Source organism: Phaenicophaeus curvirostris, chromosome 2 (genome assembly GCF_032191515.1).
Source record: "Phaenicophaeus curvirostris isolate KB17595 chromosome 2, BPBGC_Pcur_1.0, whole genome shotgun sequence".
In the NCBI taxonomy this organism is placed as follows: Eukaryota; Metazoa; Chordata; class Aves; order Cuculiformes; family Cuculidae; genus Phaenicophaeus; species Phaenicophaeus curvirostris.
The window spans coordinates 12,591,731-12,615,481 of record NC_091393.1 but is presented as its reverse complement, the minus strand read 5'-3'; the positions used below and the strand labels follow the sequence as shown (position 1 = coordinate 12,615,481).

The 23,751-nt window shown below is 40.1% G+C and overlaps 1 protein-coding gene across 1 annotated transcript in view; it reads left to right on the top strand.

Annotated features, from left to right (window-relative positions):
• The window catches only part of TTK (TTK protein kinase), a 30,037-nt gene extending 22,818 nt beyond the window's left edge, over positions 1-7,219 (top strand). Inside the window, exons 15-22 of the mRNA XM_069851324.1 lie at positions 245-402; positions 497-648; positions 1,838-1,962; positions 2,274-2,354; positions 4,446-4,622; positions 5,333-5,417; positions 5,680-5,777; positions 6,923-7,219. Coding sequence (XP_069707425.1) covers positions 245-402; positions 497-648; positions 1,838-1,962; positions 2,274-2,354; positions 4,446-4,622; positions 5,333-5,417; positions 5,680-5,777; positions 6,923-7,012 — 966 coding nt within the window. The 3' untranslated portion in view covers positions 7,013-7,219. The remainder of the gene's footprint in view (positions 1-244; positions 403-496; positions 649-1,837; positions 1,963-2,273; positions 2,355-4,445; positions 4,623-5,332; positions 5,418-5,679; positions 5,778-6,922) is intronic.
• The last annotated feature ends 16,532 nt before the right edge of the window (positions 7,220-23,751 follow it).

Sequence of the window (23,751 nt, the reverse complement as noted above, 5' to 3'; positions counted from 1 at the left end):
AAATAATTCACATCTACATCTAGTGAAATGTGATGTGGTACTAAGTTTGTTTTTTGTTAGAAGGTTGTTTCTGTAACTGGTGACTTATTTTTCTTTGACTTGTATGAAACTTGTGTTTTTAGTGTTCCTTCTTGCTTTTGAAAAGGTACCACTTTTTTTCTCCAAAATTCTGCTTGTAGTGAGAGGGACTGTAGTATATCAGAATTAGAATTGAATGAAGTTATTAAATGATACTGTTTTGCAGGTGTTTCAGGTACTGAATGAAAAGAAGCAGCTATTTGCTGTCAAATATGTTAATCTGGAGGAAGCAGATCAACAGACTATCGAGAGCTATAAGAATGAAATTGCTCATTTGAGTAAACTGCAGCAGCATAGTGATAAGATCATCCGCCTTTATAGCTAGTGAGTATTCACTCATTTTATTAAACCAGTATCTTTTCATATAAAGAAGTTACCTTAAATTTTAACTTAAGTATATCTATTTATTTATTTTCAGTGAAATTACTGAACATCATATCTATATGGTAATGGAATGTGGAAATATAGATCTCAATACCTGGCTCAAAAAGAAAAAGAAAATCGACCCGTTGGAACGCAAGAGCTACTGGAAAAATATGCTGGAAGCTGTTCACACAATCCATGAATATGGTATTCTTAAATAATTCTAGGTATTTGTATAGGTTAAATGGCAGAGATAACGAATGCATTTATATTTCAGAGGTGATATTCCTTAGTTTTGGTGTAAGCCTAGTGGTCTTCCAAGTTGGGTATTTATTGTGAAAATTTTCAGTTAGACAAAAGAGTAATCTTGAGCAGACGTAGACTTTGCTAACTCAAAGCGTTCTCTCAGTATCACCATTGTGTAATGCTTTGTTTCCCTCCAGCAGCCAAAAAAAATGCTGCATACTTCCAATATTGCTTGCTCTGTTAGACTCAAATTTCAGCCGCTTATACCCTACAAAGAGGCTTTGACATTTAATGACAGCTTTCACACAGCTCTGTCATGTTTACTTTGAGATAGTGTTTCAGCTTTTTCTCCTAGTTCTTCATGCCTTCCTTTCATCTTTACCTTTGTAACTGAAGTCCACGCATCTGTATTCTGTTTGGCTGTGTAATGTAAAGGAGAGCAGATTTGGATCTTTTTCCTGTTTAAGAAAAAAGAAATGGAGATGCATACATAGAGCAGAGGGCATTGCCTCCTCACAGCACAAGAGTAATAGAACATTCAATACTATAGAAAGGTGGCAAAATCTACTAAAACACAGGTTACATACTATGTGATGTGTCTTTGAAACAATTTTGCAAAATATAAAGATCTATTTGTTCATTATATGGTTAATAACCAAAATTCAGATTAAGTCATGTAAGCAGGATTTGTGAGATGTCAGTTATGCAATCCTCAGTGATTGGTACCTTTGAGAAAACACCAGACTAAGCTATATAATTCTTGAAAGTAATTGCTTAGCTAAATAAGAGAAAGCTACAGGAGTGGACAGGCCATTGGAATGATCCAAAGAGCAGGTCAGGGTGGCAGTGTGTGCTTGTACATCTAGAGGGCCTATCCCTAACTGAAAGAGACTATGTAACTCGACTCTTGGAGGTATTTTAGGTTGCCTGACTATTTGAATAATAGTTCAAACTATAAACTCATGCAAGTCTTAACAGTTTAAGAAAGAAATGGAAACACTATTATGAAATCAGTAGAGAATAACTTGGTTTTGACTGAGTAAAGCTGGTCTGCGCCTTCTCTCTGTGCAAGGGTTATGGGAATTGAACAATAAAAAAAACCCCTGTACTTCAGTATTGACTTGGATTTACTTTGAACTCTATTTTACAGGCATTATTCACAGTGATCTGAAACCAGCTAACTTTCTAATAGTTGATGGAATGTTAAAGCTGATTGACTTTGGCATTGCAAACCAAATGCAGCCAGATGTGACAAGCATCATTAAAGATTCTCAGGTGAAATACTTCTGAAAAATTCATGTCCACTTTTCTTTCAAGTGCTATAGTACTTTCTGATTTTGATTGATGTAGTAGCATCAAACAGTACTGAAATTTTATGCTGAACAGCTTTGTATGTATATATGAGTATTCATGTATATTAACTTCTAGATGATTTTATTGAATTGAATAGCAATGGCCTTCAGCCTTAATAGAAACGCATCTTCCAGATGTTTTTCAGTGCTTTAAGACAAATCTAATTTGTATCCAGTGAGTTAAATTAAGTGCTTGCTTCACTTAAAGGATTTTTTTTACGTTTTTATGGCTAGGTTGGCACAATGAATTATATGCCACCAGAAGCAATAAAAGATATGTCTTCCTATGGAGAAAATGGGAAATCTCGTTCTAAGGTAACATCTTTTTTTCTCCTGTTCCCTTCATATTAAGAAGAAAGTAATTCAGACATAGATCTTGTTTCAGTAGGAGATTGATAAATTAGAACACAAGGAAATCCATTGTGCTGTGATGTGGGCAGAGATTGAAGGTTAAGTTTATTCTTCTCAGCTACCCAAAACCATTTTGCAGGTGGTGTTTAAAAAGAATGTAACTCCTGAATTTGAGTAAAACTCAATGCAAAACAGATGCATAGGCTTGGATACTTGAGGAGCTGATGATAATAATATAATAGTAATATTTAAACTGATAATAAATGTAAAAACATTTTTAAATACTTTTTGTGGAGCAATACAGGGCGGTCTTTCACTGTTATCAGTGTGAACGGCACTGAACAGCATTGTAGATGACAGCAAAATGCATGCAACCTTTCAGATTTTGCAGGATGTGCTGGTGATTAATGTGACAATAGTCTTTTGAGCATGTTAAGGGTCCACCATGAAGTGCAACTCTGAGAAGCATTGCTTTGCACTGAAGTCACTCCAGGTTAAAGCTTTTCAGCGATGTTTCTGTAAGGATCTTCTATGGAGTTGAGTGAGAGAATCATTCCTCGGTCGCTTCTTGGTTGTGTATTGTGCTGCTTGCACCCTTCTGTTTTAGCTTTGTTCTGTCAAAAACAGATGGAGCTGTTATGGTACTTCTAGCTGCTACATTCTGCCTAAATAACTCTGGCTTAGAAATATTTTTCTGAAACAAAGGAAATTTGCTTCCTGCTATAAACCATTGTTAGTATGCTTGCTTAAACAAGAAAATATGGTGATGCCTGCGTCATTGTCATATTACTGAATTTTTAAGTGAGAGGCAGATTTTGAAAGGAAAGAGTGATACCTAATAAGATATTTTAAAAGATGTTGCAATGAAGTCTAGTATTCTGGGGGACACATGAATTCTGTATATCCTATTAATTTTGAGTCACCATCCCTGGAGGAATTTAAAAGATGAGATGAGATGCTCAAGGACATGGTTTAGTGCACTTTATCTAAGAGGTCTTTTCCATCCTAGTGATTCTGTGTATTCTGTTAATTTTGTATGCTATGGAGTATTATGTATTGTAGAACTTTTCTTAAGTTCACCAGGTTGACAGAATGTGAATGATGACGAATGTACTGAAGGAAAGCCATTTCACACTAGCAGACCAACTTCAGATAAGGGGGATGTACCTTTGTGGAAAGGTATAAAAAAATAATAAATCCGTGTTCTAGTGTGTAAGCACTCAAAGATTATGACGCTTTAGCAGTTGAATGGAAGTATTACTATGTAGTGAGACACAGTCTTACCTTTCTAAACACAAAACCCCACACTTTATAGGTGAATTTCTTTTGTTAAGGGTAGGATGGTACTCCCCTCTAAAAATTCTACATCTTTAAAAATAGCATACAAAATGGAGTCTTGTTGTGGAGCTTAGCTTGTCTAAGGGAAAATCTAACCATTGCGCTGGAAGTCAGGCTCTCTGTGCCTGTTTCCCCATCTCAGTCCTCTCCCACATTCTCCCAACACTAGGTGCTTTTCTTATAGTCCTTCAGCTTCAACAGGAGGAGTGGGAAACTCTTCCTGTAAGGAACAGCCAAGGTGTGGTTGAAATCTTGATCTGAATCCTTTAAACCTATAGGAGCTGACCTATGGCTTCCCACTTTAGGGACATAGCGTGATGTCTCCCTGGTTTCGGGTTTGAATTCGTTTAGTATGCTTTTGTTTGTATTTACTCATAGATCTGAAATTAGAATCCTGCTGTTTGACTTAAGGGCAACTGTTAATTTTATTTTAAGTTAGTTGTTTAAGCTGGTTTTCAAAGGTAATAAATAAGAATAGCTGTCTTGTGGAATACTAGTGAATCTAGTACTAGACATCACTGTCTAGACTATACTAGACATCACTGTCTTAGTATATACTGGCATGCTGTTTGGTGATTTTTAGTGATAGTTACTAAGATTTGTTATCCCATATAAGCTACAAATACTGTTAAGTGAAATGACTGTACAGTTATATGGTAAATTGACTGGAGGGACAGTTTCTAGAGTGAGGAATAACCTTATTTTTTTTGTTTTTAGATAAGTCCCAAAAGTGATGTGTGGTCATTGGGATGCATTTTATACTGTATGACATATGGAAGGACTCCATTTCAACATATAACAAATCCAATTAATAAACTGCATGCTATTGTTGATCCTAGTTATGAAATAGAATTTCCAGATATTGCTGAGAAGGATCTTCAAGATGTGCTCAAGGTAAATGTTCCTAAAGATGAAATTTTATTCAAATAATGGCAACTTCTTTAAAGCAATTTTCTTAAACTGAGTGAGTTGTGCTTGAGGAACTTATTTCACAAATAAACGTTCCCTCCTACTTGTAGTAACAGGCCTTATTCCATAAGAGGACTTAAAGAAGTTAGAGCCATTTCATGTTTTTTCAATAGTAAGTCTGTTTTCAACTCAGTAGCAAATAAGTAAATAAGCAGTCAGGCTTAACTCCCTTGGCTGAACAACCCAGAGTAAATAGTGGCTTTTCTACTTGCCATCCCTTTCCTTCAGCCTGTGTATTTGCCTTTTGAAACTTGGCCTGTGCTTTTACTTGAGCCCTCAGTGTTTCTCAGCAGGTAATGAACAAATCCAAAAACACTTATTCCGTTAACTTCCAAGTCTGTGTCCTTCTGTATCATTCAGAATAAAAGGACATTGTAGGTTTTGGTCTACACCTCTTCAGGTGTTGTTGCTTGAGTGAAACAGGATGCTGGACTTAACTCTGAAGATAGTTGCTAATTAAGGCAATTAGGTTAATCAGTGTTTTGAGTTGAGTCTATCTGAGTATGTAGTTTGGCAGTAAGAGGTTCTGACATTTATCTACAGTATCTTTTAAATGTCCTCACTGTTAATTCTTAGGAAAAAAAATTAATTTATTGGGAAGGAAAGCATTCTTCCTCTTCTTTTTTGTTTTGCAGCACTGTTTAATAAGAGATCCTAAACAAAGAATATCTGTTTCGGAGTTGCTGATGCATCCCTATGTTCAAATTCAAAGTCAAACAGGTATGTTCATTTTAAAATACCTTTTCATTAATTAGTATTTATAATTCTGTTTAAGCAAACAAATGCTTTACTCGTATATACTTTCCACTTGCTGGCATAACAAACTATTTTGATTGGTGCCTATGTATGTTTCAGGAAAGATTTCCATATTTCAATTCTTAAACTTTTCATTTCAAAATTGACTTTGTGTACCTCTTACCAACTGCACTGCTAATTTATGCATAGTTGTATATGATTTAAATTAACTGCAAATTAACTGCAGGTGTTCCAAATGCAAAAGGAACAACAGAGGAAATGAAACTTATCCTTGGTCAGCTTGTTGGCTTGAATTCTCCCAACTCTATTTCTAGAGCAGCTAGGGTAAGTAAGTTTTCTTTTTCGCTTTGCATCGTAGTGTATGGTCATATAAATGAAGATTAGAATGTTTGGTAGTGAAAGCTGAAAGGATACATATATCGGAGCTTTAGCCACAGCTGGAAAACAGTACACATTGTAGCGCTTTTATTTGCGAGCATGCAGAATCTCTCAGCATCCTTCTGAATGGGAAGGACTGAAAAGATGATGTTCATCTTGATTTTAGCTTTTTCTTTCATTTCTACCTCCCAGTATATCTGTATTGCTTTATTTCTGAATCCCTTAGTGCCCCAGCATTTCCTCTCTGAAGCAGTCCTTACTGTGCCACTTTGCAATTAAGCTGCCCCAAAACTGTAGTGGATCTTTTCATTTAAGAACCATCATTATGGAGAAATGTTGTAAATCTTTGCCAAGTGTGCAAGCTTTTGGACTGCAACTGTTCTTACTTCCTGGAAGTTGCTAAACTGTTAAGGCACTCACTGCTATGTGTAAATTAGTCCCTGTGATTCCAGACTGCTGTCTGAAAGTGAAGCTTGGTAACTCTCTAATACTGTTCTTTCCACCTGTGTCTCAGAAGAGATGAAGGTGGTCCAATATGAAATAAGTTGAGGTGGAACACAAAGCTGCTTTCATGGGGAGGGAAGCACCTGAAAAAGTTCATACTTACCCTGCTACTGATACCTGTTTGGGGTTTTTTTTGTTTAAATACAGAGGTGAACAAGAGATTATCTTCCACAATATTGTGATATGGCTATGTTTGTGGTCACTGACTTTGCTGTCTCATATAAAGCTCGCTCACCTCAAGTATGGCTCTCCTGTGCTTGTGTTTATACATCAGATACAATGGAGTAACCTTGATTTTAAATCTTGGTAATTAGTGTATTTTGCCAACTTATGCAGCTCTATCTTTGCTCATGCTGCTAAGTCAGTGTATGTTAGATTTTTTAGGCATTACATTGCATTACAAGTGGTACAACTATGCTGTCTTAAGTGTACCTTTATTTTCTGATTTGAGAGAGAGTTTAATATGGAGTTTGGAATATTTCAGTATGTGATGACTTATTTCAAGTGGTAACGTTTCTTATAAAGTTGTAATATTTGTGTGGTACAACTGTGTTCACCTGAATACCTGTGTTTTTATTCACTTTCAGACTTTATATGAACAGTGCAACAGTGGCAAAAGTCTTGATGTATCAGTATTTGCAAAACTTGGGAGTCAAAAATCGCGGACAACAAAATGATGCACTGTACAAGATGCAACAGATGACTGGTCTGTTCAAAAAATATTTTGTGCTGCTAGCTTTTAAAAGGACACTCAGCATCTAGTTCACGTTTTTAAATGTTCTTTGTCTTCTGATAATGCTTGCAGATCGTTAAAAAGAATTTAATTATGTGCTGTTTCACTTTTTGTTTGCCACTTGGATTGAACAATTAAAGTTGTTTGTGGATGATTATGATGTTTGTTATTTACAAAGCACTACAGTGTTTGGAGTACAAATGCATGTATGAGAATACTCAAGCTTTTTTATTACCCTCAAGCTAAAACAAAGTTTCTAAAATACCAATTGGTGTACATAAAAATCACACAGCTATCTCTTGAAATATCTCTGTGTTCATGTCACAGGAGCATTATGCTGTTCTGTCCTTTGCCAACAAATACCTCATGCCCAGCTTGGTTCTTAACTAGAGAAATAAGCACCCTGTTTATACAAGTCATCAGTTACAATACTAGTACATCCATGTAAATATCACCCAGTTTTTGAGCTGTTCCTCTGGTTGAGCGACATGATGGAAGCATCAGCAGAGTTCTGAAGTTATGTGACTACAATAGATTTTGTTCTATTAAAAATGCTAGTATAAATTCAATATGCATCTCAAATTTCAAGGTAATGGAATGCCCAACAAGATTCATGGTTGGAAATAACTCATTTAGTGTTTTCTATAAGCATTTATACTAAGCACTCTGTAACATGCACTGAATGTAGCAGGACTGTTTTACACTGTTGCTGGTGGATTGATTTGGTTTTCTTTTAACTGAGTTAGTCTTCTGGAGCAAGTTTATCAATTTTAAAGATTTAAGTAAGTACTAAAGATGTTAAAATCTAGTAGTTTTAAACTGGAAAAAAACATTTGCCTTCAGTTTCATGATAGCTGCCGTGCTGTCCTTGGATACCTTCCAAAACATGGAGCTTGTCAAGTCTCTATCAGGATTTTGAATTGCTCTGTTCTGCCTTTCCTTCATAATATCTCTGCATGTAAAGAGCCCGGCTTCATTATTAAAGTGGCTCTTTCCTTATTAATCTGTGTGAATTTAAGAGTATGACATAATGATTCAGCAGTGATGGAAAAAGTTGGTCAGCCCTAGGGAAGCTTTGCTTGACAGTTTCCACAAGTTCATGTTGTCTTAGCCTCAGAAGAGCACTGAAACATTTTAAAATCTGTGATAGCTTTTGTATTCTGTGTTTAAGTTTGGATAACCCATATTGGGAAAAGCTGTCATAGTGTAATGCTTTACAAGGGCCTAAGTTGAGGGAGGTTTGTCTTTCAATGTAAAGGTACATTATGCTTACTTTCCCTCTGTTCTTAGTGTTACTTTTCTTCAAATTGCTGGGGTCGACAGGATTTTGTTTGTTTTGATCTTGAAACATAAGGTTTCACTGTTGTCTTACTACCAGTTGATTTCTGTAGCTTTCATTTATATGACTCCTGAATGATTTAGATGATCAAAAAAACCTGAGTGGCATGGTGCTACTGGTTACCTGTTAACCTGAATCAGCAACAGTACTATGAAATTGCCATAAAGCTTCTGAAGAAGGGAGGTAGTCTAGTTTAGACTTCCAGATTTTATTGCCTGACAAATATGATTATGCGTCCAAGCACTGACGTGCAAAGTGTCTGGAAATGTTCAGCCTCTGTGGTGGAGGTGCATATTCATAGCGCTTCTGTCATCTGTATACTATCTGTCAGGTAGATGAGGTCTGTGGCAGGAAAAACTGGTCATTCTTGCTGCTGGAGGCTTACTTAAGCCAACACATCTTGCTGCCTTGGGAATATGCAGCTGGAGTCCAGAATTCTTACAAATTACTTGGAGCAGCACAAAATACTGAGCAGTTGCATTTGATGTTCTATAGATGTGGATATTCTTGAGAACATTCAGTTTGATCCTACAGAAGGGAAATTCCCAGTGTCCCATGGTACATCAGCAGGGTTGAGATCCCTTCATCTTCACTTTGGCTATTTAAGCTTACATTGTAACTATAGTAATAGGTGCATTGTGCTGCATGCTCTATTCTACTTTCCCTTAGTTTTTACAAAGATTATTTTTAACTGACAACTGCAGTTATGGAAAATGTTACCTTTTAATCTCAGCAAGATGCAGTTATCTCTGCAGTATCCAGATGCAGAGTGACAGCTGTACTTCGGTGTGATTCTTCAGCTCACAGCATAATATTTTTTCCACACTTGCACACTGAGCAGTAGTAGCTTTATTGGTGTCACTCATAGCCCTATGATGATCTGAAGTTAATAGCAAGAAAAGAGATAGAGTTGTAAATACCAATAGAAAGATTTAATTTCAATGTGTTCTTGCTATCTTTCCTGCCACTGATTTATCAGTTTTTTGATGACTTTATAGCCATGTAAGAACCAATGAGTGAGAGAGAATAGCACACACTTTCATCTCAAATGTTTTTTCCCCAAACTTTTTCAAGACTTGCTGATGTATTAAAAGCATCCTTTGATAGGTCGGAAACTTTGTTCTTGATTCTCTCCTATTCAAAGCAGCAAAACAAGTCTAAACATACTTAGTTTTTTAGAAGTTCCTTAATGAATAGTACTTCTGTAATTTTATCAGGCCTCTGCTTATTGTCTGTTTCAAAACTAAGCCCTCACTACCATCTACCAGTTAGGACTGTGTTCTGCTGTGACAGGGCAAGTGCTTGTAAAAGAGCATTAATTATTTTGGGGTGTGGTGTTCCTGTGACTGTTCAACACCTACCTTCCTTTGTTTCAGGTTAGCAGCGATTCTCTGGATTATAAAGTGGGAAGAGTGATTGGGAGTGGGAACTACTCCCAATACCAGCCCTTCTCCCCTCAGCCTGGTTTGGGGTGGGGGCTGAAGCAGTGGGCAGAGAACCTGTGATCACCTTAGTGATGGGGCACACGTAGGAAGAGTACCTCTCTCTGGAAGGGCAAACTTGTAATGATAAACTTAACTTTGTTGATCTAATTGTTATTACATGAAACAGGTTGTGGAGTCTCAATTAGTCATCTGTGGGACGAGGGTGAGCCATCACATTTTTCTAGGGGGAAAAAGGTAGAGTTGTTCCCTGTAATGGTCCTGTTCTTTGAGTTGTTTGGTTTTTGTTAATCCCAGGCTTCAGTACTCCTGTGGACTTCTAGTGATATTTTAAGCATGAGTACATATGCCGATTGTACTCCACTTGTCTGTTATATAATTGGTATTAACCTTGAAGCTACTGAAAAAAAAAGTTCATGTTCTGTATCTTTCAAATTCAAGGCTGTTTGGGAGGCTATGAGTGGTTTGGGAACCGAAACACTATCTCTGACTTTCTCTGGAGAGGGGGAAAACAAGTATTGGCTTCTTCAGAGGAAGACTTATGAAGAAAATCTTTACTCTGCAGAAACAACTTTTCATGAAGAGTTATTATTGAAGTGTCTCCCAACTACTTGTCTAGGTTACAGATCTTGAAATATTTCTGAATAATTATTCTAATGTTACAATTGTTAACTTTCACTGCTTTGCTTCTGTGGTTGATGTTGAATATGTAGAGAAGCAGTGCTACATGCCTTTTTTTTTCTCCTGTAATTTATGGTGGTTTATCAATCCTTTCATTCCATAACTGCTAAAGAACCCACAGGAAATATAGCTGGCATGGGATGGAGCTTATGCAAGAAGACTGGGGCTGATAAGAGGCAGTGGGTTGTTATCAGTCATCCCTTTTAAATAAAAGTTTTCCATTGTAAATGGGTAATTGATTCATACTCTTTCCCTGCCTCAATGACACGTTACAAGATGTCTGCCTACACTGGCAGCTGCACCTTGCCAGCCCTTAGTCTATTCCTCTTGGGGTTTTTTTTTTTGCTTTACAGCCAACCATCTCCCTTTTCAGATTCTGCTGGGATGTTAAGTGTGTAAAGTACTTAAAATTGTGTGTTCAGCTATGCACGAGTAGCTTTAAAAAGCTTATTTTCTGCCTTAAATTGTGAGTTATGGAAGTTGCTGCCTGAAGGTTTCTCAAGATTACCCATCATCTGTTACTGTTGCCCTCAAGGCCACAGTTCAGGACACTGTTTAAAATGGGAAGAAGATGCCTGGCTGAACCGGAGTATAAATGTTTGTAATCACTGTTTCTGGATGGACTTGATGATCTGGTGGGTCTTTTCCAACCTGGTGATTCTATGATTCTATATGTAGTATGATGCTGTATCAGCTAGCGTCAAGGTACCACAACTACATAATGAATACACTTCAGTAAGTTCCCTGTGGTAATTCTTGTTTGGAAAATGGACTTAGAAACTTACAACCTTAAAATCAAATACTGCGGTCCAAAAAACCTTACTCGGAAGCTAACACTAGGAAAAGCCTAGCTGCAGGATGACTTCATTTATGGATAGGACTAGATAGGGTTACTCGGCCAACTCACTCCAACTGTATAGTTGAAACTTGAAGCCTAAATGGAGTTTAAGTTTTGAAGGCTAATTTGGGGAGTGGTGATAAGTGTAAAAAACAATTTAAGCAAACACTAGTTCTATTCCACCTTTGAAGCTTAGCTTGCTCCTGAGCAAGAATCACAGGCTAATCCTTGCAGGTGCCAGTTATGGCAGGTAAGAGCTGAAAACTATTTGCTGCTTCCTTGCCATTGTCTACATTCATACTGCCTTGCTGCTCCCTCTGTTTGTTCGAGTTTACAGTAGCAAGGATGAAATAAATCCTATTTTTCATCATATTTTTATCTTGGACACTGTCATGGTTAAGATGCATCCTGTTTTAGTGAAGTAGAAATAGCTAATACAAAAGCTTTCCCTTCCTGCTTAAAGCATCTAGCGCCTCCAACCTCAGTTATCCATGACCACCTGACAAAAGCATAAAGCCTGTGTGTCTGTCAGTGAGCTTGCAGAGTTTGCCCTTATTTGTAATAGTAAATAAAGTAATTAAGAGATAAATATTCTTGCAAGATAAAGGCTATAAAGAATGGAACAGGTAGAGTAGTGTCACTGCTTGTAGGATATAGGATATATTGTGTTTGATGGGAACGGTTGGACTTGATGATCCGGTGGGTCTCTTCCAACTTGGTTATTCTGTGATTCTGTGATATAGATGTATGTACCTGTATGGAAAAAGGAGGACTCTTTGTACAGCCTGCCCATACATATTCATGGGAGGTGCTGAAATGAAACCTGAGATAAAAATCTGACTCTTCATCTCAATTCCTCACCTTGGCAGGTGGAATAATCACAGCTAAACAGTGATGCAATTCCAAGATGCCAGCTCTAATCGGATGAATTGCTAAAATCCTGACAGCTTTTGCAATGAAAGAAATTAGTAATTTAATGAGGAATAGTGGTGCTACTCTTTTGAACCCTTAAACACAAGGAAAAGGTCAGTGACTAAACTGCACTGGCCTTTTGGGCTTTAGTTTTACAGTACTACTGTAAAGATCTCTGGCTTGTCTCTGTACCCAGTTAACATGTCCTGTATGTGGTTAAGTGCAAGCAAACTTCCATACCTGCTTGTTCCCAGCTTTGCTTATCTACTGATCTCAAGGTTTTTCTTTGCAATTTAACATAGCTGTTGAAAACTAAAAATATGACTAAATAACTTTAAGGAAATATGAAGTAGATTCTTGGCATTGATACTTGCTTCCTGTATGGTCTTGATAAAATATCATGTGAGCTTTTTGTCTTTACGTTCCTTCTGTGTTTACAGCTTAGCTGAAAGTTGTTTGTACCACGAGCCAGTAAAATGCTTGTGTTAGGTGATCCTGAGGGGCAGAACTCTTGATGCTGCTATTGCAGAGTAGCATCATGCTTTAAAATATTTTAAATGGGAGTAAAATTTGTCATTCACATGGCGTTTGGATTTATGGATGCACAATTCTGTGCAGCAGGAAACAGCGATGTTGCCTCCAGGGTGGCTGAGGAGCACTGGGCACCACAGAGCTGCCATCTGCTGGGAAGCACAGACCAAAGTCTGCCCCTTAGGCAGAGAGAAGCCTGCAGCCTGTGCTTTCTGCTTCCCTGATGAATGTGTTAGCTATTATGCTGTAATACAAAACAAAACTTCCGTGGCTCCCTCTGCTACATGTGATTTGGACATACCCAGTGGCCTGGTTTGGGCAAAAGTTCTCTGGTATCCAAAGGTGATCATCCAAAATCTTGTTCCTCCTCAGCCAGCTCATTCTCACTGTTGCAGGGAGCTACATATACTCAGACCTCTGAACAGTGCTGTTTTTCACAGTCAGTTCTTATTATTCAGATCTATGAGTGTTGATGACTGTAGGAATAGCTGGGTAGAGGAATGTGAGTCTCAGAGAGAGCATAGAGCCAAAATAGGAAAGTTATCCCCCACAAAGACTTCATAAAAGGTGTGAATGTGGAATAAAAGTGTCTTCCTTATGTTTAGTGCAAGATTGATCATGAATAATGCATTAGATTGGATATTAGAGAAAATGTCTTAACTGAAAGTGTTGCCAAGTACTGGGACAGGCTTCCCAGGGAAGTGGTGGGATATTTAAGAGATGTGTAGAGGTGGCACTTAGGGGCATGGTTTAGTGATGAGCTTGGCCGTGTTAGGTTAATGGTTGGACTCTATTTTAAAGGTCCTTTCCAGCCTAAGTTATTCTATGATTCTAAAAGGCAGCCAGTGATGCCTGTTGGCATGGGCAGTGGTGGCACTCTATTGCTTCAGTGAGTTTTACAGGTTAAAGTAGTTGCGGACAATGAAATACCTCTTTACGGAGTCTTGAGCAGGTCTTGAGTACCTGACTTAAAGGTGAGTGCCTGCCTGAATCACTATCAGTCTGGGACTCAGCAGAGGTCCAGCACTGCAAAGGTAAAGGCATTTCCCAAGTGCAGTGATGAATGGTGTGGTGGGCAATATAAATATGAAAAAAGAATTTCTTTTGGGGAGAGCAGATGAAGATTCAAAGAAATCTGGCTTTTAGCATACTGTTCGACTTGAGTTAGAGAATGCTCCCATTGCTGCTATTGCTTCTCATCCACTCTGGAAGAAGACTGACAGAAAAGCAAGGGGAGTTACCTGCATCGGTGTTCAAAGCAGAGGAACTCAAACTTCCATGTCAAAGCCTTTCTTTATAGCCCAAGAAACTATTTGAAGTGGATGTGCCAGTAACAGCCTCTTAGAACAGCTGATGAAATGAGCACTAACAGCTCTCCAGGCTCAGGGGGTATTGACTGAAGGAGTCAAAATGAATTTGCAATAGCTATGCTAGACATTGTGATTTTTAAATTAGCCTTAAAAACACAGCAATGGAAGGCAGTAAATGTTAAATGACTTCCATAATACATAAATTGAAGGGAGAAAACACATTAAGACCAGAATGAAGGGGATACATGGATGAATATAAACTATGGAAAGAGAATCTTTGGTAGAGAAGTAATGCTTACAAACCTATTTAATTCTTCCCAATGAGGCCATGAATGTGATACTCATGGCATATTGGGATTTTCCACAAGCTACTAATTCAAGGTCCTTTATTAGTACTCAAGAGAAGACAAGATGCCAAGGTAAGGGAGAAAAATCTCAAGGGTAAACAGGTGAGAGAAAGCTATGGAGTAAGTAGTCAGTCATTCCTATCTAAGGAAGATGACCAGTAGGCAGGTCATGGAGCTGTGGGAATGCACACTCTCAAGTGACCTTAGGGTTAATTTGCAAATTGTTGGTACAGAAGCGTTCAGGAAAATAAAACTTAGATCTTCCTGTGGGAAAACAGGTAGAAGAATCTCATATTGTTGATGAAATGGCAGAGTAAAGCCTACACTGACAAGACACAAAGGAATTCACACAGGAGGAAAGTATCCTAATACGTGTATAACATAAGTGGAGTGGCATTTGGGGGAGGTTCTGCATTATGCATAGTTCTCTGAAAACCTCTGCTCAGCCCTTGTACTGAAGGACCAATTAGAATATTTTTAATTGGGAAAGGAAGAGAACAAAATAAAATATTGATGTGCTGCTATATAAATGTGTTGGGTTTGAATGCTGTCTGCAGTCTTTGAAAAGGATCTAGACTAGAGAATATGGAGAGAAACAGTGAAGGTATCCAAAGAGACAGGGCAACTTCCATACAAGGTTGCAAGCTGTATGACTCACTTAAGAAACTATCATTCTGGCAGCATGCTAAAGGGGAGAAATCAGCATTGCATAGGGCTAGGAGCTGATGAAATGATCAGTCAGTTTTCAAACAGATGAAAGGAAGATACTGGGGTTTAATATGCAAAATATAATTACATGCAGAATGAGGCTAGTGGGGGATATGGTGGAAATCAAAAGTATAAACATGTTCAAAAAGAGATTAGATCGAGTCAAGGAGGTTAGGATGGATCCTTAGCTCTGAATGTAAGCGTTGTGGATGTAATCTCTGGCTTGGGAATTCCCTTTAAGTGCTTGGGATGTTTTGCCAGAGGATTGAATCACTTACCTTGCCGAAAGGGTTCATGTTAGAAAAAAAGGATATCTGACTGCGCTGCCTTTTGCTCTGACCCACTGTGGCAACAGTTAGATCCCTTAATTGAAGGCCTATTGTTGGGTGTCCTTGGGTACTAGATACTTGATTCCAATCTCCATATCTGTCAACACCAAAATTTTCGCAAGCAGCATTCAAATGTATTTGATTAGATACATCAGTGTCAACTAAAAAGAAATCATGTTTTAGCAGGTGTTTTGGGTACAGGCAATGGCTTGGCCATGTCTGTACAATTGCTCTCTGGTATCCCACCTTCGCTTTCTACCTGAGCCACTGCCTTGAATAGTCATGCAGGTTTTGTAACTTCACTGCTGAGATCATGTGCCGTATCTCAGAAGGGCACCTGGAAGCTAGGATCATGGCAAAGACTTTTGCCAGGCAAACCTACAGGAAAGCAAGTAGTAGAGTAGTCATAGAATCATAGAATAGTTTGGGTTGGAAGGGACCTTAAAGATCATCCAGGCCCATCCCCGCTGCCGTGAGCAGGGACACCTCCCACTAGATCAGGCTGCCCAAAGCCCCATCCAACCTGGCGTTGAACACCTCCAGGGATGGGGCAGCCACAGCTTTCCTGGGCAACTTGTGCCAGCGTCTCACCACTCTTGTGGTGAAGAAATTCCACTTTATGTCTAGTGTAAATCTGCCCCTCTCCAGTTTATACCCATTGCCCCTAGTCCTTATCTCTACAAGCCTTTGTGAACAGTCCCTCCCTGATAGCCAACCACAGCACTTTGTGGTAGGAGCCGGGTTCAGGTCTGCTTGTTAGAGGTTTGGTCTTACCGGCTCACCCTTAGGTCCCGTGTATGCACTGTAACTTTTTCGCCTCAGCCTGTAACCACGTACTGACCTAGTTGGCACTGGGTCACATTTTGTACGTAACCTGCTGGTAGTGCCAGCAGCAATTCCTGCTGGCAGATTATCTTGGTGCAGGTGGCTGTGTTCCAATAACCACTGGTGGTTTTTTTCCTTTCCTACATGGACAGGTCTATAACCAGTCCCACAAAACTTGTTTAACCAGCCCTTCCTTAGCACAGTCGCTGTGTGCTCAAGCCTTCCCACAGTGCCTTACCTCACACTTCGCTCTACGCGCGTCCTTATTCCCTGTGTTAGGGCAATAACTGGAAACTTTCCAGTGGTGGTTTCATGGTGAAATGCCAGTTCAAGGAGTTCACGGTGTTCCTTTCAGCTTCTTCTGGGTTTCACTTTTGACTGGTGCCTGGTATCATTTTAGTAGCCTCTTGTCATAGTTCGAGCATAGGGCCTCCATGGCCTGGTTCAGCTCCTTTCAGGATCTGGACTAAGCCTGATGGAAAATAAGGAGCCCACAGCATCTGCTGTTTACTTTGTGGTCTGTCATTGTATTAGAGCATTAAGTGTTTCTCTGTAAACCGTTGGTCAGGGATGTTTTTAGTTCAGGGAGGTTCTGGTTCATGAAAGTCTAGTGAAAAATACACTTTCCTGAATATCTATGTCTGGAAACCTATATGTTCCCAGAAGGAACGTGCATAAAGACTGGTTGTGTAATGAGTGAATCCGTAAACATTGCTAATGCATGAGTTGAGGATGATTTGTGCACCCAAAGCTAGTGCATACAGGCACATTTTTCTGTAACAGCTTATTTATCTTGCCTTCTTACAGTAAACAGGAGTCATTGCAAGTGGAGACTTGCTTATTCTTATTAACCAAAACATTATATCTTTCCTAATTTTGCAATTATAGTAATAACTTGAAGTCTATATTGAGATAAGGTATCACAGAGGTTGGCTTTCATCTTAAGCATCTCTTAGAACATCATAGGGAAAGGAAATTCTTCATTATTAGGCAAAGGCAGGCCAAGCATAAAAGAAAGATGAAGATATTAATGCAGGACTAGATGAAGCATCTATTTCCTTCTGCAGCAAACCTCAAACTGTAATTCTGATGCAAATGGATCCAACAAAGACAAAACCAAACTAAAAACCCCAAACACACACAGAGAGTGAAAAAAAATAATAAACCTCCCCTCCCCTCATCCACAAACCAAAGCCAATCAGAAAGGGGCAGGTGCTGCGTATCCACTGTTCTGTCTTGTGAGCTTTCAAGACCCGCTTTGGCAGTGAGAGGCTGGTGCCCTCCTGCTTTCCCCCAGGCCTCCCTTTCACCTGGCTGAGCCAGTTGGCCTGTTCATAGTTTTCTTGACCCATCTAGTAACCTGTCTTTGCCCTTCCAGACATCCAGGTTGACCACGTTCAGAGAAGATGAACTGAAAATGAAACAAATTCAGAAGTCTCACTGAGTGCCTTTTAGAAGGAAAAATTAACACTAGCTTTGTCTTTCAGGGAATACTTTTCTGAGTACAAACCCTAGGCTCTTTATCCATTTTGTTGTCTTAAGCAGCTGTGATTGATAACTAATAAGAAATGACTAACACAGAGCTCTTCCCTCCCCTCCTTTTATCTCTGCGAAGCTTGCAGCATGCAGGTAAAATGATTTGGCTTTGGTTCTAGGTGCCTGACCTGCTCATTGAATAAGTAAGCTTACTGCAACTCATTTTAACCCCTACCCGTGAAGATAAGCACCTAGACCTGAATTATTGATCTTGAAGATGATAAACACAGAGGTAATGATGAATTTAATTAGAAATCTGCTTTTGTCATTAACGAAAATATTAATTGTGATTATTAAACCTCAAAGGAGCTCTGAGAGCCTCTTTTCAGTGTACTGAAACTAGTCTGGGTTTGCATTGAGGTCCTCAGGTTTCTGATTTCTTTCTGAGCAGTAGGATGATATCTAAATTCACGTGATGAGTAAGACCATTAGTACTGTATGTTGTCATCTGTCTTGATTCAACTTTCTCCCACTTAAATCAGCACAAAGTAGTTGTGGCAAAAGCTGTATGAGAAGATGTGTGCAATCCAACCTGACATTCTGCCTGTTAGAAGGAAAAAAATTGTTTAGTATGCTCTGATTCACCATTAATAAACCCAAGCTGTATTTTGTATGGTTTTCTACATTATTATCATTACATACTTTTCTTCTTAGACCTAGACATACCTGTGAGATCCAGCTTTCATCTTGCATAGATCAGCACCCTTTTGCCTTTTTTAAAAATCTTGGTAATCTTCAAACACGTTGCTTTTGCTCTAAAATGAGGCCACCTTGCCTGCAACCGTATGTCAGTCCTTTCAGAATTACAGACAAGCAGCTGGTGAGGTCAGAATTAAGGTCCGTGTAGCCTGATACCTTGTCTAACCAATACTGGATGCAAAGGAAAGAACGGCCTGGAGCAAGTGTGCAGTGAAGTTTCTAAGATGGTAATCAGCACCTTCTCTCGAGTGCAAACAAAGTTGTCTTCCAGTTCCAAAGTGATGGAGTAGTGCAAACTCATGCTCAGTTTTAATGGCCATCCTGCCTTTGCTCCCTGGACACGTTATGGTCCTTAATGAAAACTGGCACAGAAAACTGGTTTCTTTTGGTTATTTAGTTATCTGTATATTGTCGTCATCTTTCCTTGCTGTTTTTTATGTATAAGAGAACATCCTATTTGTTTTAATATCTTTTGCAAGGTCAATCTTTGCTTCCCTTTTAGATGAGAAATAATTTTTTGAGATTTTCACCCTTTTTTCCCCAAAGGTTCTCAGATTTTTTTTTTATGTTGGGACTTCATGCTATTTCAGATTTTAAGAATCAAAAGCCTTATTCTTAGATCTATTTTTATTTTATTATTTTTCCTGCCACTATATTTTAGTCTGTGATCACTTGTTATTTCTAAAAAAAATCTTGCAACCCTTCTATCCTCCTTGCTTAACAAAATTAAATTTGTTGGCTTTTGCAGATTTAGGGGCTATTTGGTAAAAAAAATGTCCCTCTACAGGTTGTGTGTTAAACGTTTTTTTTCTCCTATTTTTTTTGAGGATGCCAACCTCTCATAAGTTATAGCATGTAGTTATATTTAGTTTCTGGTTTAGCCCCTGTAGTCTCTGGACAGCAGCCCTTTCCAGAACGCAGTTCTGCTGCCTAGGATGGCAGATGTGGAAGTAAACTGCTGGCCAGAAAGGAATCAGAAGCCTGAGGAGCTTGGTCTGACACAAGACCATCCATCTGTGCCCTCATCATGCTGCTAGTAAGGTGAAATCATGGATCTGCCCTCGGAAGACCATGCCAGGTGGGGCCAAGATGTCACAGAATCACTAGGTTGGAAAGGACCTACTGGATCATCGAGTCCAATTATTCCTATTGATCACTAAACCATGTCCCTCAGCACCTCATCCACCAGTCTTTTAAACACCTCCAGGGAAGGTGACTCAACCACCTCCCTGGGCAGCCTCTGCCAGTGCCCAGTGACCCTTTCTGTGAAAAAGTTTTTCCTGATGTCCAGCCTGAACCTCCCCTGGTGGAACTTGAGGCCATTGCCCCTTGTCCTGTCCCCTGGCACTTGGGAGAAGAGGCCAGCTCCCTCCTCTCCACAATCTCCTTTCAGGTAGTTGTAGAGAGCAATGAGGTCTCCCCTCAGCCTCCTCTTCTCAAGGCTAAACAACCCCAGTTCTCTCAGACTTGTGCTTGGTGAGCACTGAAGAACTGACTGGAAGAGATGTTCTGCTGTGTCTTCTGGACCCTAAGCTTAACAACTTGCCCTGATCATCACACTGTCTTTTAACTGTTTAATGTTACATTTCTGTTGTAACTGATTCCTCCTGGTTGTCCTTGCATTGAAGACCACTATCTCTTAAAGTCTGTTGTGACTGTATTAAAATCGGATCTATACCAGCAGCAGCCAGAGTAGGTTTGCTTCCTCTGTGGTTATCCCACTGTCCCAAAGTGTCATGGTCGGAACACAGTAACACTGGTGTGTGGGGTGGTTTTCTCCTCACTGTGCTGTGAGGTCCTGTCCTGGGGTATGCTGTCATCAGTGATGATGTTCTAGAGCAATACATCAGTCTCCTGTCAATGTCAAATTGATACAGGTGTTGGCATAAAAGCTGGAATAGCAGTGACAGCAGTCCCTTCTCTTCTTTGAATGGGCCTACATTTTTGACCTGCAACTGGTAGGTCTTGACAATGTCTTCAATCCACCTATTCATTTCAAGTTAATATGAAATGTCTTCTAGCCTTCTTAGAGCTCTATATCTGTCTATACACAACAGTTCTATTGGTCACAGTCTAGATGCCTTCAAACAGGTTTCTACCAGTACAGTTTCCTCATATGCCAGTAAGAGGTTACTCATAATCTTTTGTATTCATAACTCTTGCTTCTTTTTTTTTTTTTAAATATGGTTTTGGTTTGAGTTTCAGCTCTTGGAATTGTTGTCTGAGCTGTACAATACTTTATTGAGATACCACTGGACGTGGACTATTATTTTAACTCTCTTCTGACAGATGTTCCTGCACTAGCCAAACTTCTCCTTGGATATTGTTTGCTTTGGAAATTGCATGTGCTGATGTCTAATACACAGAAAATTTTGTTAATCTCTGAAGGGCATGTTTCTTGAGGCTGTTGACCTTAAAAGCATTTTTATCCAAAGTCGGACGACACTGGTCTGCCATGAATGGCTCTAAACATTAAGACTAGACACTGCTATCAAACCTCCTGGTATGTGCTCAAACACGCTGGTTGTTGATGGTTGATGCCAGGTGCACATACTACTGGGCCCTTGGGTTGAACGTTGTGCTGCTGGTGTTTTAAGAGTACAACGCCCATACACCCCTTTAAGGCCTCACATTTACTGTAATCAAGTTCTTCATTTAACTCTTTCAAGTTTCCCACCATCTTTACTAAGATTTGTATTGGTGTGTTGGAAACTTTTTCACAGAAATGCTGTAAAGCAGCTGATTTGGAAAGCTAAATTAGGTACCTTTTCCTGAACTCAGTTTACTGTTTTAAGGAAGTCTGTATTCCTGCTTGCTCTGCTAGACAGCTGTTTCTGATTAACTCCTTTTTACCACAATTTCACTGTATTCCTAAGAATGTTCCTTCTAATAAATACAGTTTGTTGTAGCTTTAACCTTATAATGCCAGTTCTTTCCAAAGCTGCTCAGAAGATTCAGTCACGTTTGACCAACCCGATTGCCTTCTGTGATAAAATAACTGGATCTGTGGACAGGACGAGAGCAATCAATGATGTTTACCTTACTTCAGCCAGGCTTTTGACGCTGCCTCCCACAATCCTCTTGTATCCAAGGCAGGATCTCGGAGACTGTGTGGATGGACAGACAGCTAGAAGATGGATTAAATGCTGATTGGATGATTAATCTTGGAGGGCAGGGACTAGTGGGTTGTGCTTTACAGACACCTGCAGTTCTCTACATGTCCCTGGGGTGTGTCCTGTTCAATGTCTTCATCACCTTCAACACATTTCGTGGCCTGAAGGAGTCAATGCAATGCACCCTCATCAAACTTGCAGATGACAAATGCTTGATGGTAGGTCTGCCTATCCTGGGAAGGTTGGAGGAACAGGCCAACAAGAACCCCATAAAATCCAGCAAGGACAAATAACAATCCCTGCCTTGTGAAGGAAGAGCCCTAGACACCAGAACAAGCTGGGACTGCCTTGCTGGGGAGATGTTCCCTGGATGAGGGAAAGGCTGTGGATGAATCTTCCTGGACTTCAGCAAAGCCTTTGACACAGTTTCTCACAGCATTCTGCTTGAGAAACTGTCAGCCTCTGGCCTGGACAGGCGCACACTCTCCTGGGTGGAAAACTGGTTGGATGGCCGGGCCCAGAGAGTGGTGGGAAATGGTGTGAAATCCAGCTGGAGGCCAGTGACAAGTGGGGTTCCCCAGGGCTCAGTGCTGGGTCCAGCCCTGTTCAATGTCTTTATCAATGACCTGGATGAAGGCATCGAGTGCACCCTTAGCAAGTTTGTGGACGACACTAAGCTGGGTGGAAGTGTCGATCTGCTGGGGGGCAGGGAGGCTGCAAAGGGATCTGAACAGGCTGGACCACTGGGCAGAGTCCAAAGGCATGAGGTTTAACAAGGCCAAATGCCGGGTCCTGCACTTGGGGCACAACAACCCTGTGCAGTGCTACAGACTAGGAGAAATCTGGCTGGATAGCTGCCTGGAGGAGAGGGACCTGGGGGTGTTGGTTGACAGCGACTGAACATGAGCCAGCAGTGTGCCCAGGTGGTCAAGAAGGCCAATGGCATCTTGGCTTGTATGAGAAACGGTGTGACCAGCAGGTCCAGGGAGGTTATTCTCCTTCTCTACTCGGCACTGGTGAGACTGCACCTTGAATCCTGTGTTCAGTTCTGGGCCCCTCACCACAAGAAGGATGTTGAGGCTCTGGAGAGAGTCCAGAGAAGAGCAACAAAGCTGGTGAGGGGGCTGGAGAACAGGCCTTATGAGGAACAGCTGAGAGAGCTGGGGTTGTTTAGCCTGGAGAAGAGGAGGCTGAGGGGAGACCTCATTGCTCTCTACAACTACCTAAAAGGAGGTTGGTAGAGAGAGGGAGCTTGTGTCTTCTCCCAAGTGCCAGGGGACAGGACAAGAGGGAATGGCCTCAAGCTCCGCCAGGGGAGGTTGAGACTGGGCATTAGAAAGAAATTTTTAATAGAAAGGGTCATTGGGCACTGGCAGAGGTTGTCCAGGGAGGTGGTTGTGTCCCCATCCCTAGAGGTGTTTAAAAGATGGGTGGATGAAGTGCTCAAGGACATGGTTTATTGGCAGATAGGAATGGTTTGACTCCATGATCCGAGAGGTCTTTTCCAACCTAGTGATTCTATGATCCTATGATTCCGCAGAAAGGGCCAAGATAGGCAGCAGAATCATGAATGTGCATTAGCACCTGCATTACTCTTCCAACAGACCTCTGTCCATGAAATGGTTAGCTGAGGTTGTTTAACAGCTGTACTCAGCTAATTTAAGTTTTACATCACTCGCCATGATTCAAGTCCTCTCTAGTAGTAGCATGACCTGCCCTATGACGGCTGAGCAGTATGCTTAGTCAGGCTCATTGCATAGTCTTAAAAATGAGGGAGTTTTAAAAATTATGTGAACTGGATGTTGGACTCCTCTTATTTCTACTCTACCCACTCAAGATCTTCCCTGTCTTCTTCAAGAGTATCTGCCAGAGCCTGCGCTGCCCCTATATCTTTCTGATATGACAAAGAGCGTGGTATACTGATAACATAACATGGGAAGGACAAAGCCATAAACGCGGTCTGTGTCCTTATTAGAGTGCTGTTAACGTCTATGTCCAGTTCATTGCTGATTGTCTTTATGGTAATACCTTTATTTCTGCTTTCTGTCCATGTTTTGCTGCTACGCTGATGTT